Source organism: Cuculus canorus, chromosome 10 (genome assembly GCF_017976375.1).
Source record: "Cuculus canorus isolate bCucCan1 chromosome 10, bCucCan1.pri, whole genome shotgun sequence".
In the NCBI taxonomy this organism is placed as follows: Eukaryota; Metazoa; Chordata; class Aves; order Cuculiformes; family Cuculidae; genus Cuculus; species Cuculus canorus.
The window spans coordinates 13,111,187-13,128,681 of record NC_071410.1 but is presented as its reverse complement, the minus strand read 5'-3'; the positions used below and the strand labels follow the sequence as shown (position 1 = coordinate 13,128,681).

The following is a 17,495-nucleotide window of genomic DNA, read 5'->3' as shown; positions in this document are numbered from 1 at the left end:
ATTGCTTTTCTTTAGGACCATGAAGAAGGGGGCTGAAGAGAATCTCAGCCTCATAGCTGAACAGATTCCTGCTATGCTTCCTACTCCTTAGGGCCATGGGCCCTAGGAAGCTCTGGCCAGACTTTTCAGATATAAATAGAGTTTCCCAACCTCTACGTCTTTTGTGCTGGCAACCAAATAACCCATGGTCTGGAGCAGCTTGTCATGGGCCAAATTAATTCCTGAGGGACTCATGCGGTTGGATCATCTTAGCTGGCTGAGAAATTGTCATGCTTCCATCTCTCTTTCAAGCCATGAATAGCTCTTACCAATATACTACTCCACAGTCAGGAGGGAGCGAAGATGCCTTCTCCACTGGGGAAAAGGGCACACAATACCTTGCCGGATGTTGTTGTGAAATTGTGTGTGCAAATGAGCATCCAAACATCCATCATTATCCCCACCATTGCCATGTTTGGAGGGTTCAGTTCTTCCTCTAGTCAGCAGTCCAGCATCCTCTGCTGCTGTTGGAATCCCATGTACTGGCTATGTCAATCATTATCCTTTTTTTTTTTTTCCCAGAGAGCTTTTTTTCTGATTCGTGCAGTCGTACTAACAGAGCCATACAACACAGGTTTATGTGGAGCCATTCATCATTCATAGCTGGGATCACAGAACACTTCACAGCCGATTACAAGGTTACACATGCAGGGAATGACATGAGCTGCCTGTCTGAAGTCAAGCTTCCAGCTGATTTCTGGGCACACCCAGAGGATGCTAAGGACTCCAGGAATGAATGGCACACGCAGCATCAGACCTGCCCTCCCTCCCTCCCACTGACCCAAAAGACATCTCTCTCGGAGATACTCAGAGAGGATGTTTTCTGGCTCCTTGAATGCAAGATGGGCACATGCCATAAAAAGTGATCTCCAAATATCCCATTCTTGATCTTCTTCTGAAGTGGCCTGTTGCTAGGAGAAGGACTGTGGCTCCCGCACCCCCTTTACATGTAACCATTCACACAAGTGGGACGAGGGACACTGGCAAAGCTGTAAACCAGTTGGATCAGACAGCTTTAAGCTGCTTCATGTGAACAGAGTGCTGCAGAGAAGCTGGAGGGTATCAGCAACTGTCCTTTTGTGTTAAGCAGGGCATTATAATAAACACTCAGCCTCAAATTCAGACTAATACCTATTGGTATGCCTCTCAAGGCATCCTTCTGCAACACCATTTGTATTCTGTGCTCCCACTCCCCCCGATGTTGCCGATGAGGGAGGTGGCACCTGGGTGAAGGCATCCCCACCAGCCGCCTCCTGGCTGTGCCTTCATGCAGCACCTCCCGAGCACGCAGTCCTCCAGACTAGGATGAAAAGCTTTTCAAGCAGGAATGCGAAGGGCTGTACAGCAAACCACAGTGACGGCTTCTTCTGCTTGGAGACAGTGGCCTGAGATGGACTTCGGGTCCAAAGCACCGTGGGTCGTCCCTCCCCAGCAGGCAGCTTGACCTCACCTGCACCGTGCTCAGCACCGAGTGTTCAGCCTTGCGCTGGGCAGCCACATCACATGCTGCTTAGCATCTCTTGAGAGCTTTTTACATCTCTTTTGAGCTGGTATTCTTGGCACTGGCTCGCAGAGCTATTTCTGCAATGATGATATAAAACCTGGCGTTTCTGGTCTTGTCATCCTGGGAAGCCCCTGGGGAGGAGCGTACTCCTGTGCAGAGGGTCAGTGCGTTGAATCGCACCACTTTAGTCACGCTGGAGCCTTGGGCTGATTGTCAGCAAGCAACCAAAAAAAATCCTGCCTTTGAAGCCTGACTCCTTTGCTCTTTAGTTTGGATTTGGGACAGACAGGATTTAGGCTGCTGTCTTGCAGCTGAGGTCCCTCAGGGATGGGGAAAACACACTATTGATCCAGTTACCTCACAGCTCGTATCAGCACTACATTATTTTCTAACATCAAGTCATTTTAAGTCTCTGCAATGACACAAACACATTGATTAAAAATTAAAACTGGTGACAGCTCTCCCACAAACAGTACTTACTGTACCATACTTATTGTATCCTGGGAGGGGAATGAGAAAATAGCAGAAGACAGAATAATTTATAGTGATAAAATGGGTTACATTTTCATAAAAATTTTATTTTACTTTTTTTTTTTAAATAATTCAATGCACTGGCAGTATAATTAATCCCTCTATGAGAGACACAAATGTACCAGTTCAACCAATATTATTTATACAGAGACATTGTGTTTAAAAACAACAAAAGTACATTTAAAATGTTTGTACATAAAGTATTACTGTTATTTCTTTTCTTTTCTGAAGAAGGAACAAATGTAAACAAAATGCATAATTGTGCAACACGTTGGAAATACAAAGCAAAACAGGCAAGATACAATTTTTTACATATAAAGCAAAAGAAATCAAACTTTTATAACTATACAACATTTCAGTAATTGCTTGACATTTTAACAGTTACCTTGGTCTGTACAAAACATCTTAACTTATACTTAAAACTTTACAAGAATAACATGCTTGTTCAGAACAAAGACACCTTGTGGAATTGCAATGCTTATTGATATATTTGCACACATGAGAAAAAAGAAGGCTACTTCAATAGTAAATAAAAAGTAAAAATGTAAGGTAAAGGGCCATTTAGTAAACTGTAATCTAATTCCAATAGCTAATTAAGATGCACTGCAACGCAGAAATTAAATCTGACTTTTGCTGGAAGACCGCAAGGTCATAACGTTGCTCCATTTCCAGGAACCATAAGAAAGCATATATAAATTTTCCTGATATTTTGGTTAATTATACAAGTGCGCGTGTGCACACACACGCAGGCACACACACACACAAAAGGATAACAAAAAGGAAAAATAGTATTTGCCACAACAGCCAGAAATGGTGGGCAAGAGAACACACATACTAGACTACTCCCAACATGGCTAGGTTAAAACCAAGACAACTAGAAAGAGCAAACATCCACTGAATTTGCCAGGATTATTTTTCCTGAACTTTAGTTGTATTTTGCTTTTATTTCTGAAGACAGGAAGCAACTGGAAATGAATGGAGCCACTTTTAAAATACCGGGAGTACTACAGCCAAAGACAAAACACAAACCAAAGGAGAGCTCAAAACTAAAGCAAAAAATAACCAGATCTTTTGACTTCTTTTCATACTCTGTGATGATATGTCCTAGACCTTTTCAATGTTGGTTTAAAAAAAACAGCATTTAAGATTCAGTAGAAGATATGCAATCCAGAGATGTCAAAAATACAGACAGGAATAAATTATACAATATTTTATGCAATTACAAGGACTGTCAGATTGGATAAAATGTACGTAATTTTTAAGTGTCTTCAAATGATACATATGGCTAAAATTAAACTCCTGATTGCATCAACCTAACATATTTGGTGCCTGATTCTGCAATCTGTGTGCTGAGCTCTAATTTAGGCAGTTACTCCTGTGGGCTTCAGTGAAGCAACCTGCCGATGAGGATCCTTGGAGGAAGAATGGCAGAATTGGGCCCAGATAAATATTTGCCATGCCTTTTAAATGTACAAAATTCATTTGGCGTAGAAAAACCACTTCAGCCTGCTGCAGTGCCTTTGAACTAAAGTAACAGATTCCATCTCTAGACTGAGAGCATTTATGACACATTTGAATTTATTTGCCATTTTTCCATGCAAGCTACTGCTGATGCCAGTAAATTTTTAAACTCAGAGGTAATGAGATTGCAACATGCCTTTTAGTTAGAACCAAAACATATGCAAGCCTAGACGACTGGCAGAAATTACCCTCCAATTCTTTTAGCAGGGATTATCTGGTGCTGATTCAGAATAGGTCAATATATCCTCAGGTTCAATATGCATTTATAAAGCTGCATTAGGGCAAAGTATGAAAAAGGAGAGGACGAGTTTTTCAGCTGGTGTAAATCAGCACTGACATCTGCGGAGCTACTTAGAGGCACATCAGCTGAAGCTCTGGCCCACAATCATCAGAAACGTACCACTATCATTCACTCCGTATGTAAAAATCTCAGCAGTGGAAGTGCAGAGTGAAAATATAATCGACATCAGATAAAAAGCTGCTCTGTTAGCTCAGTTTCTGATAATGCTTTTCCAGATTGTGTGGTCTAAAGCAGCTTTATAATGTGCTCTATACTGCATAGCTTTGCAAAGTACAATATTTCCTTACAGGCAAGGATTATGGTACATTAATAATTTCATTGGCATGATCAGTAAAAAAGGCATGATGATAAAAGCTTTGGGAGTTCATCTGCATAGAGTTATACTGGTAGAAGTTAGTCTGGGGTTAAAGGGTTTGCACCTCTGTGTGTGCATAACTCCACTGAAATCAGTACTCCTATAACCAGTTTACACCAGTTGAGGAACTCGTACTCTACCTATGTCATAAATAAAGCATGTGTGTCACTATCCACTATTCAGTTCATTCATAAATTCAAAGGTAAATGCCTCCTGCCAGTGGGTCAAAGCTTCTTTGCATCTGCAACTCCACATTATTGTCACTGAAGTCAACGGTGGTTTCCCTGAGCAAGGGCTGAGTCAACATATGGTCTGGTTGAAAAGCAAGTCTGCTTGCAGTTATTCCAGCACACGTCCAGAGACCTTGAACTAATTTCAGTGGGGTGAGTGCTCAGACAGAACAAAAATGTGTGTAATTCCATTGAATTAATTGGGTTAATGCAACTGAAGTTCTGGCCCAATAAAATTAACTCTGGCAATGCTATGCCATTTCTGTTACCCAGCTTCTCCTTTGATTAACAGTGCTCAGCAAACTCCGTAAGACTTGCATGATTGCCATATGACAGCAGAATTTGGTCCCATGAATTCCACAAGCTGAGCCAAGTTACTTTACATTTGCTTAGCTCAAAATTTGGTCCATTGCAGTTACCGTTGTCCGTTAGAACAATGAAATTCACTTCACTTTCCTTCTAAATCAGAGAAGGAAATAACTTAGTAGAAATCAGCGCTATCTCTACTTGATGGGTTTTTCAATGGAATTACAGCAGGGTGACACTCACACAACTGTGAGTAAGCCCATATCTAGCAGAGAAAGCTCACAGAACTTGCATAGAGGGGAACTCGGTTAAAATCAAAGAAGAAAACAAGTCTCAAACAGCTGCATCATCCACTCACATGGCTTTTACCACTGGCATCAATAGGCCTCAGCTGGAGACCTGTAAGCACAACAATTTAAATTGCAATTCTGCATACAGTGAATATTGCCTTAGTTTTACGATGTTCCTGCATGCACCACTTCTGTCAACTCATTTGGAGCTTCCAGATGCAGTGCAAGTTAAAGTGAATGCTCAAATCCAAGTCCCATCCACAGCTGCACGAGACCGAGACTACGCTGAGGGCTCCGGGAGCTCTGTGTGGCTCCACAGGCAGTGGCAGGCAAGGCCACCAGGTCTTTCTGTGGCCTCCCTCCAAAGCACTGCATACACATATCGCTACTTGAGCCGGCTGCTGGGTCCCTGGGCTTGGTCCTTGCTGGAGTTGGAAGGGAAAAATATTTTAACTCTACAGTGACTCCAGGGCAGTGACAAGCATTAGCTCTTTGTGACACGTGGTGGCATCCTGAGATGGATTAAGGAATTGGGTGGGATGGTGCCATATTCGGATTTTGTAGGATCCCATACTATAGGTGTTATTTTTCCGGACATATTAAGAGTAATTAATCCCCTTCCCCAAGAAGCACACACAGGTTAAATTCATAACGCCAGACCACACCAACTTGCCTCAATTTCTTTAAACCACACTTCACATTTTTACCATTACCAAAGATTACAGTGTAAACAAGCTGCCTGAGATGTTGCTACATAGCCTGTGGTTCTGGGCATAGCTTATCTTCATAGTATTTGTGTTGAAGTGCCTCCTGATGTGGCCCAGTTTCATTCTCATCTGATACCACTTTTATGCAGTAACTCATCTGCACCTGAATTTGCCCCCATTTCCATGTGCAGAGCCACAGGATCCCCCAGGCTGTACTCAAGACCTGAACTCAAACTCTTCTGACTTCAGTAGCTTCCACCATAGGTTAAAACTGGCATGAGACGATCAGAATCACTGATCTTGGAAGACAAAAGAAATAGACAAAATATCTTTGAAACACAATGGCTGAAGTAGAGCTACTGAGTTCAGCAGAAAGGCAGGTCTGAATACTGTGGAGGAGACAGCTGCTCTGTAAGCTACACAGGAACTTTTTCAGTCCATAGCAGAGAGTTTTTGATAATGAAGGACAGCCTAACTGACCCTTTAGTCTATACATATAGGCTACAAAACATCAAGTGATATATCTAAAATTTGTCACTATCTCTAGCAATTTCTCTCATCAGACAATACAGAAATTCTATATGCATTGCTCTGTATAGTGGTCTGGTTATACCATAGCAGTCCAGGAGGAGTATTAGAAATAGAGAAATTTTAGTCCTCCCAACATTAACAAGAGTCATTCTAGCTGTACTTATAAAATAGTATGTGAAGTAGAGCTGGAAGATGTCCTAAGGTCAGTGGATTGGTTTCTCCCCTTCATCTTCTGTGCCTCACTCCTATCACACTCTGGTGAGGCTGGGGAGATGCTGGGGAGAGTCAAACGCCCTTTGCAACGACACCTCGGCCCGTGGGCCTGCCCACGTAGAGGACATCTCTACACTTGATTGAAAATGGCTAATTAATTTTCTTTGGTGAATTGTGAAATATTTTGCCTTGCTTAAAATTTGAAGACACTGGTCTATTGCAGATGAACTAACCTGAAAACCAATATGCCGATAGCACATTCAGTTTTGACACTGACTTCAGGAACCACAGGACCAAGATGACAGAGTTGTTGCTACTTTCTGTCATACATTCATTGCCAGCAAGGAAACAATAGATGCAAGCAGAACTATAGATAAACTGCAGAGGAACACATTAATAATTCTGCTGCCACTCAGCAGTGGTAAGAATGTTTTCTCTTTGCACCTCTGGCATCTTTTTTCCTGTGCTATGAAGTAAGGAGCACAGACTTTTGTTGCAAGCCCGCACTCAAATCCATACATATGTGTGTACACACACACGCACACGTGCTTGCTTCAATACAATGTATAGTGGAGTTTCTCCTGAACTCAAAGCAAAGAATACCTAAGTAAAAATTCTTACCAACCTCATTTTTGCTATCTTTTAAGTTGCACTCACCAAATAATAATTGGATTTAGACAGCATTAAATACTGATAAAACCACAACGAAAACATTTCTTCCAAAGCACCTAAACACTTGTTATAATGGAAGAGCATCATAAAATCTGTGAAATTAAAAAAACACAGAAACTAAGGTCCAGATTCAATTTCTCAGATTTTGTTTCTTTAGGAAGAATGAAGATCTCAATCTTTATGCTTAACCCCCCCACACACTGATATTAACAGAGCTGCCCCTGTCTTTCAAAGGAGGTAATTTATGAATGAGACAATATATTCACAGGCAGACTAGTTAAATTATCAAAAGTCCAAAGACTATGCAAGAAAAAGTGAAATTAAGCTATAAGGAGCAAGCCTCAAAAGTTGTCATCGACATTGTCAACAAAAAGACTGTAAGCTAAACCAGAATGACTAAAAAACTACAGATAAAAGAAAATAAAATAAATCAAAAAAGCATAAATAGTGGGCCAAATCTGGCTAACCAAACAGCATGAACCATTCACACTCTTATTTCGCTAACTATGGGAAGAGTGATTTGTCCTTTGTAAGGAGCCAAAGGACCATAGCTGAGATCAGTGACCAATGGGACATGGTCTAGGGGAACACAGCCCGTACAGGATACATTATCTCAGGCCTTCCTTTCAATCCCTGCTCTGAAGGACCCAACACACATCATATGGCCAGAGACACTCACTGCACTCAGAGCAGGATATTCTACCTGCACATTGTCCAATACTTCACTTAAGATCTGCTGCTGCTCTTGACATGGAGGTTAAGTGCTATGCAAATGCCTTGCTTGAGCACTTAGGACTTTGCTGCCCTTGGATCTTGAACTGATGGGGCTCTCAAATCCTTGTGTTTAGCTATTTACTGGCACTATTGATATTGCTCCAAACCTCCTGAAGCATGGGACAAAAAAGACAATCTTGTCAGCTCTGGCCATTTTTTAATGAAGCTTGGTCTCCTTGTTAAATCCCAGCTGTGGAAATCACAAGACTACACCACTGTCCCAGTGTATTGCTATTAAAAACAAATGTGTCATTTCTGGCCTTTGGCATGCTTGAAAAATGCCTGAAAACATGCCACGAGATCAGTCTCAAAGCTCAGTATCCAGAAGGCAATACAAGACCTATAAAAGTTTATTCAAAAAGACTCCATGATTTGAAGCCAATCTTACAATTTTTGGTGCCTGGTTCATGACTGAATGCCTGAAGTGGGCAGCATTAAGAGCAGACATAGCAAATAATACCCAAGGAAACACATGCTGCTTCCCCATGGACTGAAACAAACAAACAATCTCATTTGATTAACTCTGCTGGAAGTAATATTTTAAGGGGTAAAATGATTCCACAAAGATGACACGTTGGCATTTGAAATGAGATGAATATAGTGCCTGTAGAAGTGCAATAATCCTTAATAACTAACCCAAAAGAAGCATCATCCCCAGGGATAAGACGGTAATTCACTCTCCATGTTTAATTTGTTTCTGAGCCACTTCTGAAACAAGACTGCTAAACAGTAAGTTGGCTTGTGATCCTAGATTTGACTGCTGGACTTATTATAATCATGCCATTGATTGAGCACGCATTTCAAACTAAGTCACAGGATACAAAATCAGGAGGGCTAATTCCTTAAGCTGTTTAAGCAAAAGATTGTGAACAGGGGGTAAATTTAGAGATAGGAGTCTGTTTACTGCAAGCAACAGGGGAAAGATAATATATTGTCTTCACCGAGTGACTACAGCTAACTCTTTGAACAGTCTTCCGTCTGAAGATTGTATTTCAAGAGATATCTATCCTTCATAAGTGCATGGAAATCTAGGATTTCAGTCTACATTAAAGGAACAAGTGACAACAATGCACTTAATTAGACTAAATAGTTACTGAATCTTGCAAAAAGAATGGAAAACTCTGGCTTATGACAAAGCCATCCGAATACCACTTCATCTCAAGTACTCACTGGTAAAAAAAAATAATAAATAAAGTACTTCAAGCATTTTTTTTCTTTAGAAAAACAACCCCAACAACTACTTTTCATCTACATTTCTGAGTAGTTCTCCCTGATGTGGTTTTATTCATTAGCTACTGGGGCCAGAATCAGTGTGACAAACGCTGTCAGATTCACATTTCAGCCATGTTACTGAAACCCTCGGAGAACAGATAAGGGTGTATCGATCACTTCAGGAACAGGAATGTGCAGATAATACAGGATGTGCATGTTCTGCAAATGTCCTTTGCAGACAACCCTAAACTGGATGATTTCTCTAATGATGCACCTTGGCTACATTTACAATACAGTCCTGTGGAACAAAATATTAGGAATTATTGATTTTTAAGAAAAGGTAGTACTACAGGGAGCTAATATACAACAGCTACAGTAATGTTTGTCTTAAATGTGCATTGGGCAGAGTCCTTAAACTGCTCTTATTGCAAATATCCAAGGCTTGCTCTAAAAATCATAACAGTCTGAACCTTTTAAATGCAAATTTGTCCTATTTATCTGGTCACAACCCAATGAGTAGAATCCAATAACTCACCAGATTAAAGGATATACAGGATTATATAGCAGAAGGTAATTGCAATTAACTAATATCTGGATGGCATTTAATACACATATTGTATTATTTCAATGAGATGAGACAGAATAATATTTACATTGCTATGAGCATTTTCGGTTTATAGAAATGGAATTTACAGTTCAGTAAGCTATGCAGGCATTATATCAAGAATGAGATGAGACCATTTAAAGTCTTGTGAATTATTGATATAAATTCATTTTGTTTTGTTTCATGCACCAGTGCTTCTTGCAGTGGCACCAGTGCAGTTTATAACAGGGGGAAAAAAAGAAGAGGAAAGAGCAAATGTGAAATGGTGTAATTTATTCACAATTGCTTTGAAATTCTACCTGAATTGTCTCATTATTATTCACGCATTAGAGGAATGGTCCAAAACATGACAGCATCGGTAAACAGATGCAGAGCTTGGAAAACAGGTAATCTGACTGAAGTATTCATGGCCATTATTAAACGAAGTTATATTGCTTTTGGGTAAATCTAGTGATTTTATTTAATTTGACATTGTTTTCAAGATAGCAAGATAATACTGTTTGTTTCTAATGCTCTGAAATGAACGAAACAGGTGAAAATTGATGCCACATGGAATTATAATGTTTCAACAGTAGCTGGTTAGTTAAACTTCTAGAGCATTTCATGAAGAATCTGCATACACTCATTAATGGACTTTTACACACAATATCAATGCTTCGAGCATAGCCGTCCTGTTAAAATCTGCTTTCACTGAGTCACTATGCAAGGAGAGATTGTTCTGTGAAGATAAATCTTGGATAAGTATTTGTTTGAGACCAAACACTAGAACTGAGGGAAAATTCACAGATCTAGCATGACAATGGTAGATAAGACTACAAAAGCTAATATTTTGAAATAGCCTAAAAACTGCAATAAATTCTGCTGCCTACTGAAATTATTAAGCCAACAATAAACAGGAAGAATGGAATATCAAAACCTCATTGCATAGTGTGTCATCATTCTTTAATGAGGCATTCCTTCAACCTTTTACCTCTTAACACCTTTGGTGATCTCACATTATGTATCTGTAAGATATTCAATGTTCTCTTTTAGAGATTAAGCCTATAGGAAGTATGAAATCTCAGGAATGTACTGTGTCAGGTAGTGGTGCCAGAATTAAGTGTCAAAAAGCTTGGATCAGGTTCAGAAGATGATTTTGAATGAATAGCTATAACTTCTACTAATTTATTTCAGAAGGGACTTCTTATATATACCCTCAAATATTTAAGACACTTCGTACTATTTCTCAGGAATCCATATCTTCTCAAAGTGCTTTTTTGTTTTCACTTGAAGGCAGCATGGACTTAAAACAATACTGCAGGGAATGTACCGTTCCATAAAGCACATAAGGATGGCAGGATCCAGGAGACACAAGGCATAGAAAATTGTTGAAAATGATTAGATGGTACAACACATACTGCTCTTGAGTCATAAGTTCCTTTTATGGTGACTTCTACTTCCAATAGATAGGATATTAAAAAAGGCAATAAAAATGAAGTTACATGAATAAACTTCCAGAAATGAGTGGAGTTCCACCAGTGATCGTCTCTGCGCTGGTAGAGGTAGAAGAATGGGGATGTTATGAACTGGGTAGCAGTCACTACAACAAATGAGCCTCAATACGGAGCCAGTGGAGTCCTTGGCGAACGTAACGAACCAGATTGGTCATACTGCTGTGCTGTGTTAAGGGTCCCATCACTGAGTCCAGGTCTACAAAGAATTCTGCAATACACAAGAAACAGAAGTCATTGTTTCAGGCACTGGCACAGGAACACATGTATCACCATGATTTCCCACTCAGTAGCAGCAGTGCAATTAGTAAGTTCTCGAGATGTTGTGCACATGAGCGCATCGTCAGCTGTACCTCTCCTGGGTACCCTCGCCTGGATCTTGCAAAAGACCTTGCTTTTCCTGACTGTCCAATTTCTGTTTGCCACTATAGCAGTTTTGGCCCTCTGCTGCAGCTGCAAAGCCCAAGGGATGGGGGGAAAGGGGTAGGAGGGGAGGAGGAAGACAAGAGAGGGAACACAACAGCATCTAGGAGACCGGGACCCATAAAAGGAAAGAAAAGACAAGTAAGGCCTCTGGGATCCAGTGTTGAGAAGGGTTAACAGGAGGTCACTGAACAGAGAGCCATAGTTAGGAAGCAACACACCAGTTTACTTTATGCCATGTGTTAGATGCTCTCTGGGTGAAAGACTAATCCTGTTAGGGCCAACAGACCTTTCCTAATTGCTTTTAATGGAGAACTGGTTTGCGTCCTCTATTCTCCCACAGCTTGTCTTTTTGCTCACTGGGGTGCAGGCATTCCCCCCCACACAACACCTACACTACATTTAAGTGAGCTCTCAGTTAAAAGCCCCTCATTGCTCAGACAACCAACAATCACAATAACTGGTGGCTGAGCCCTTACATTCTCTCTGAAATCCACTGCACGGCATTCCACCAGCTAATGCTATTGGCTGTAGTTCGGGAGAGCAGATGCTGGGTACAAAATCATTATCAGTACTTTCTTCAGCAAGTAAGTGCTGCTTTGAGGTCTTCTATCCAAGTATTGACAGCCTGACCCTGGCCAGCTTGGGAGCTACAGCAGTATCAGAGCACAAAGTGATTTGGCTGGAGGCAAGCATAATGAAAGCTTAGGGCTATCACCAGTTGCGTTAAGATGCTGCAGCCAGCAGTTACTTTTAATCTTCTTTCCTCTGTCTTTTATTCCCTTCTTCCAGCATAAAATCAATACATTTAGAAGTGAAATAACGCACTGCCTTGCTTGCATTCTAGAGATCTTATTCTACGCTCAAATAAATAATAATTGCTTTAAACACTGAGAATTCACCTTAAAGTCTAATTTCAGTTTTACATTCCTTGAAAAAGCTACAAGCACCGAAGGCACTTATTAAATTTAATATGTGAAAAAAACAGGCCTTTGTCACTACAGAGCTGATAGTTTTCTACTGTAGAAAAAAAGTGCTGCTATCTTTGGAAGCTTAAAAACATTATCTGATTTTGTAAAGCCAGTTAAGAGTTTGATGTTATAAATGGTGAACAACTCATTAGGTGATCCAACACAAACCAGCCCATGGGTTGGCTCTGGGAAGTCTGCGGTTTAGCCTGCCCTCCTACCGATGCAGAGTTTATGACAAACTCCACCTATTCTCCCACACACTCTAAACTCAACCGACCAGGGGAAATTCAACTAGAGGTACATAGCAGTATGTTCCTGCTTTTCTTTTCAAAGCAGATCAGCTTGGCAGGTCACAGTTCTTGGTATGCCTTTTTATTTTAATGGCACATCTTTTGTCAGGCTGACAAGAAAAGCTTCTGTCTCCTGCTCTGAGCCAGCTGGACATGAGTCAAGTCCATACTGGGAGCGCGCAGGCATACTTAGAGAAGCACAAAACCCAAGCTGACAGCCATGGACGAGGAGGATGCACAGCTCCTTCAATGTGGAAGAAATCTCATGTATCTGCATGGGCATGACCTAAGAAACATCTACGACAGACCCAAATGTAAAGGCTACTAGACACAACAACAATAGGGCCACATTTTTACAGCCACCTCTATTAGCTCATCATGGACACATTCTTGGGCAAGACGCTCAAGAAAACAGCAGAAAACAATGAGAGCTGACCACAAAATAATAATAATAATAGTTGGTTGGTTTGTATTTTGAGATCATTCTTATCTCAAGTGGAGAAAAAGTTCTCATTTTTTACTGTGAACTGAGTGCCCAAACTCCCAAGAGAGAAGCCAAGAGATCTGATTTTTACCTGGGACTCAAGGCAGAGTCTGGGGTTTGTGCCTATCATGTTTGCATTTTTGAACTCACCAGTGAATCAGAGTCTGGGCACTGTGATGGCCAGTCCAGCTGGGAAAGGTGGATTAGTGATAGCTATGGGAAAAAGGATTAATCCTGTCCAAGTCAGGAAGATATAGGTGTTTTAAATAATTTCAGGGGTGCAGTTGACATCTACTAAAATAATTACAGCTAGATTTCATGAAACACTGTAGCATTTCTCACATCAAAGAATCTTAAATATATCCTTCCCTTAATGGAATCCATCATGTGACATGATGAAGACCTGCAGAGAACCACAGCAGTTCTTATACACTTTTTTGTTACACCATGAATTTTTTAAATTGCAGTTTAATTGTGCTTAAGCATGCAACTTTAAATCCAGCATTTAAGTAGAAATGAGGTATCTTTCCAGACAAAACGTAAAGACAGACATGCTATAGCATGTACGAAACTCATCTCTCTCTCCGATGGTTTATAATACTTAAATGAAATTTGAAGTAACACGAACTTTCCATTTCTTGTAACACGGCTGCAGTTTGAGAAACAAGATATGAAAGAATGGGGCACAATGCTAGATGTCTTGCTCATGTGAGAAACCCTTATTCACGCATCCAGTCCCACTAAAGTCAAAGGGAGTGCTCATCTGAATAAAGATTATTCCTATACGGCTTTGCAGAATTGGGTTTATTTGATCGCAAATCAAAAAGAGAACAAAGAAGAGCATAGGGGGGGGAAATGCAGAAAGAGAGTCAGCAGGTTTTTTCTCATTCAGCTCTAGGACTGATAACAGCAGTGGCTGGGTACCTTTTCTGTCTGCTGGCTGAATGCCTGAGCTATTTTGATTCAATACCAAGTAGAACATTTAACAACTCCACAACACACAGGGCTAATTACAAGATTATCGCCATCTCTTTCTCCTATCAGAGCATCCTTCTGCATTCCCATTGTACCATTCTACAGTACATTTGACTGGGAATCACTTTCACATTTTGTGAATATGGATGCAGCTATGGAAAAAATCCAAAATTACTCCACTGCTACTAAATTAACCGATGTGAACAAAGACAAGAAGCAGTGGGGAGGACTGGACCAAACGTCTATTATTGTTCCTCATCCAGGGACAGATCGTTATGACCCACCATTCAGATATAAAACTCTATAAATCTCAAGCATAGTTTCTCTAAATCAGTGGAAATTTGCCACTGACATTAATGGGAGTAAGACTAAACTGCACACAACGAGCACATTTGTCAGGACAAGTCAGCCATCTGAAATCTCAGTATATCTTAAGAGAATGAGCCAATTCACGATGACAATATTTCCCAGTTAGGCTCCGTACCTCTAGTGTCAAAAAAAGCTTTGTCAATGATTTGTGTAAGCCCAAAGCTGGAATCTGAATAATTACATTATCGGGCAAAGTTCACAGCTGGATAACAGTAGGCCAAATTTGTCCTTTAGTTACATCTCAGCCACTTCACCATACTCGCAATAACCCAGTCACAAACTGCTTGCCAAAACTCCTTTGAAATGACCGTGATAAAGACTTAGAATTTGTTGTTAGGAATAAATAACCAGATCTGCAATCCAACCATAGGAGAGCCAAGGTCATGGCTTTCAGTGGACATCTCCTAATCAGACTCCCTGCATAAACATAAAATCTAATGTTTGCTTATTATCCTGGCTAGCATTTGAATAGTTTTAAACCGGTTGACAGAGCAGTATGAAAATAACCTCAGTGCTCTATGAGAAGCTGAAACTGTGAACAAATTCACAGACTCAAAAGCTCTCACCACTTGCGGCTCATGTTCGCTAAATTATTTGCCAGCTGCTCTGATAACCCCATGTTCAGCTTGTGTTACACATCCCCCTCTGTGCTTGACAAGAGAAGATATGCATTGGCTACAGTGACCAAGCAGGCAGATTTGGTCTGTTTGCTCAAGCTGTCACAGTTGTGCTCTTAGATGCGGTGGCTCTGGGTCCAATTCCCAAGAATGCCTACAAGAAGAGAAAGAAAGCTAAAGCTGATGAGTCAAAGGGGACAAAGAAGAAGCCGAGTAGGGCACCTTTGTTCTCCTTAGTCAGCTTGTCAGCCATGTCCCAGTGCTCGTAGCTCCGCAGGACGTTGTTGGTGATGTTGACGTGGCTGGCAGCCATGTGGTGGATGCGCTGAGGGATGGTGATGGTCCCTGCCAAGGAGGAGCCGGTGGTGCCTGCGTTGCTTCCAGCAGAGCTGACAGGGGACGGGCTCAGGGACATGGGCGATGGTGTTTCTGTGCTCCTGTAAGAGGTAAAGGGAGAGTCAGTCCCCCTAACACACACCACTCCACTGCCATCCTGAATGCACTTGAAAAATTACTCTGCACCCCAGTCAGGGGAGAATGTGCAATAGTACGCCCTGGTTTTATGAGAAAGCAGAGGTTATAAACTGGGAATGATTGAAAATAAAAAGGGATTTAATTCTCCCTATAAATGAACCTGTTATTTAAAAAAAAAATCTATCATAAAAAAATAAGGCAATCTTTCAGAAAAAGAAGTATCTCATAGCTGTAATGATTTTTCTACCTGCTGCCAGAAGCTGCAATGGCAGTTAGAAAACACTCAATGTGCAATATTGGCTTATTATCAAAGCATTTTGTGGAAACCACAATGACAGTTTGCTCCAAATACAGTCACCACAATAAGTAAAGTGCAAGTCTTAAAAGCACCCTGCAGAGCAGTATTAGGAGCTGAGGGTACTGTAGGATTATGAATATCTCTATAGGATTCTTTAAGACCAGCTATGGAGATTTGTTTCTAATTGCCTACAGTTCATCCGCACTGTTTTGTACAGAGCAGTGTTTTAAGTTACCTATTTAGTGCAGCACTAATGTTCTGATATAGATTTTCCTTTAATTCTAACACCAGCAATTAGGAATCACCTGCTGGCTGCAGGCAGCGTGGAGCTCAGCGCAGCAAGCTCATGTTTAGAGCTGTGCAGCACTGAACATTCACATACAGCTATTCTCTTTGAAAATTTGTTTCAGCGAACAAGATTAAGGGTTCCAAAAATCTCTTCTCTTGCCCCCATTTGGAACCACTTACCTAAACAAATGCATTCGATTTGCTGTGGAATACACTTGAAAGGCAGGGCTGAGATGCTCCCAGCGCTCTCTGCATGAAGCAAAGGCACCAGAACTCTCTGGATCGGGATGCTGCAACCCCTCGCTTGACAGGCAGCCACTAATGCCTCATGCTGTGCAACAGCATCAAGCGCTCAGACTCATTAAGGGCCTGATCCAAACCCCAGGATAGAAAGGCTCCTCCCCTTGGCTTTACAAGCCACCAACAATGGTCCTGAACATGAAGTGTGGGCACAGACCTGCTGTGCTGATACCCTGCAGGTGCTGTAGGACAGACCGTCACCATGGCACAGCCTCGGGCTCAAAGGCATCTATGGCAACAGCTTTTGCTGCCGACTTTCCAGTGAAGCCCTGCTCCTCAACATGGACTCTTTTTCCACAGAGCTAGGGATCATGCTAGTTCAGCAGCTACCAGCTTTTTACACAACTTATGTGTTATTGTTTAAGCATATCCTACGGGCACAAATGTTTTATTTTTAAGTCTCAAAGCATCCTGGTTACTTGACACGCCACAGCATCTTTAATGCACAGAAGAGCTGAACTATACTAGATTAGGTTTGGGAGCAGTTAAAAATCATGTATCTGAGGGGACCAGAAATATTTTGCTAGAGCTACTTACAACAAGCTGACGCACTTTTGCCAAATAAAGCACATTGTTCATTGGATTTACCCTGTTGTGCACAGCCATTATTACTGCGGTGAGTCTATTAAATCTCTCTATTTTGTGCTTTCTGTCGCTAGAGGTGGGAAACATTTCTGTAATGAAACCAGGGAAAATTTGTTTCATCGCCAGGCTGGAACTCAGTCC

General features: G+C 41.1%; 2 protein-coding genes across 3 annotated transcripts in view; both read right to left on the bottom strand.

Moving 5' to 3' along the window:
* Nucleotides 1-17,495, bottom strand: part of TMEM185A (transmembrane protein 185A) — a 152,590-nt gene that overhangs the window by 134,787 nt on the left and 308 nt on the right. The window lies entirely within an intron of this gene.
* AFF2 (ALF transcription elongation factor 2) overlaps nucleotides 4,933-17,495 on the bottom strand; it is a 333,777-nt gene continuing 321,214 nt past the window's right edge. For both annotated transcript variants that reach the window (XM_054075616.1, XM_054075617.1), the window contains exons 20-21: nucleotides 15,632-15,846; nucleotides 4,933-11,491 (exon numbers count right to left, since the gene is read on the bottom strand). In XM_054075616.1, coding sequence (XP_053931591.1) covers nucleotides 11,370-11,491; nucleotides 15,632-15,846 — 337 coding nt within the window. In that variant the 3' untranslated portion in view covers nucleotides 4,933-11,369. The remainder of the gene's footprint in view (nucleotides 11,492-15,631; nucleotides 15,847-17,495) is intronic.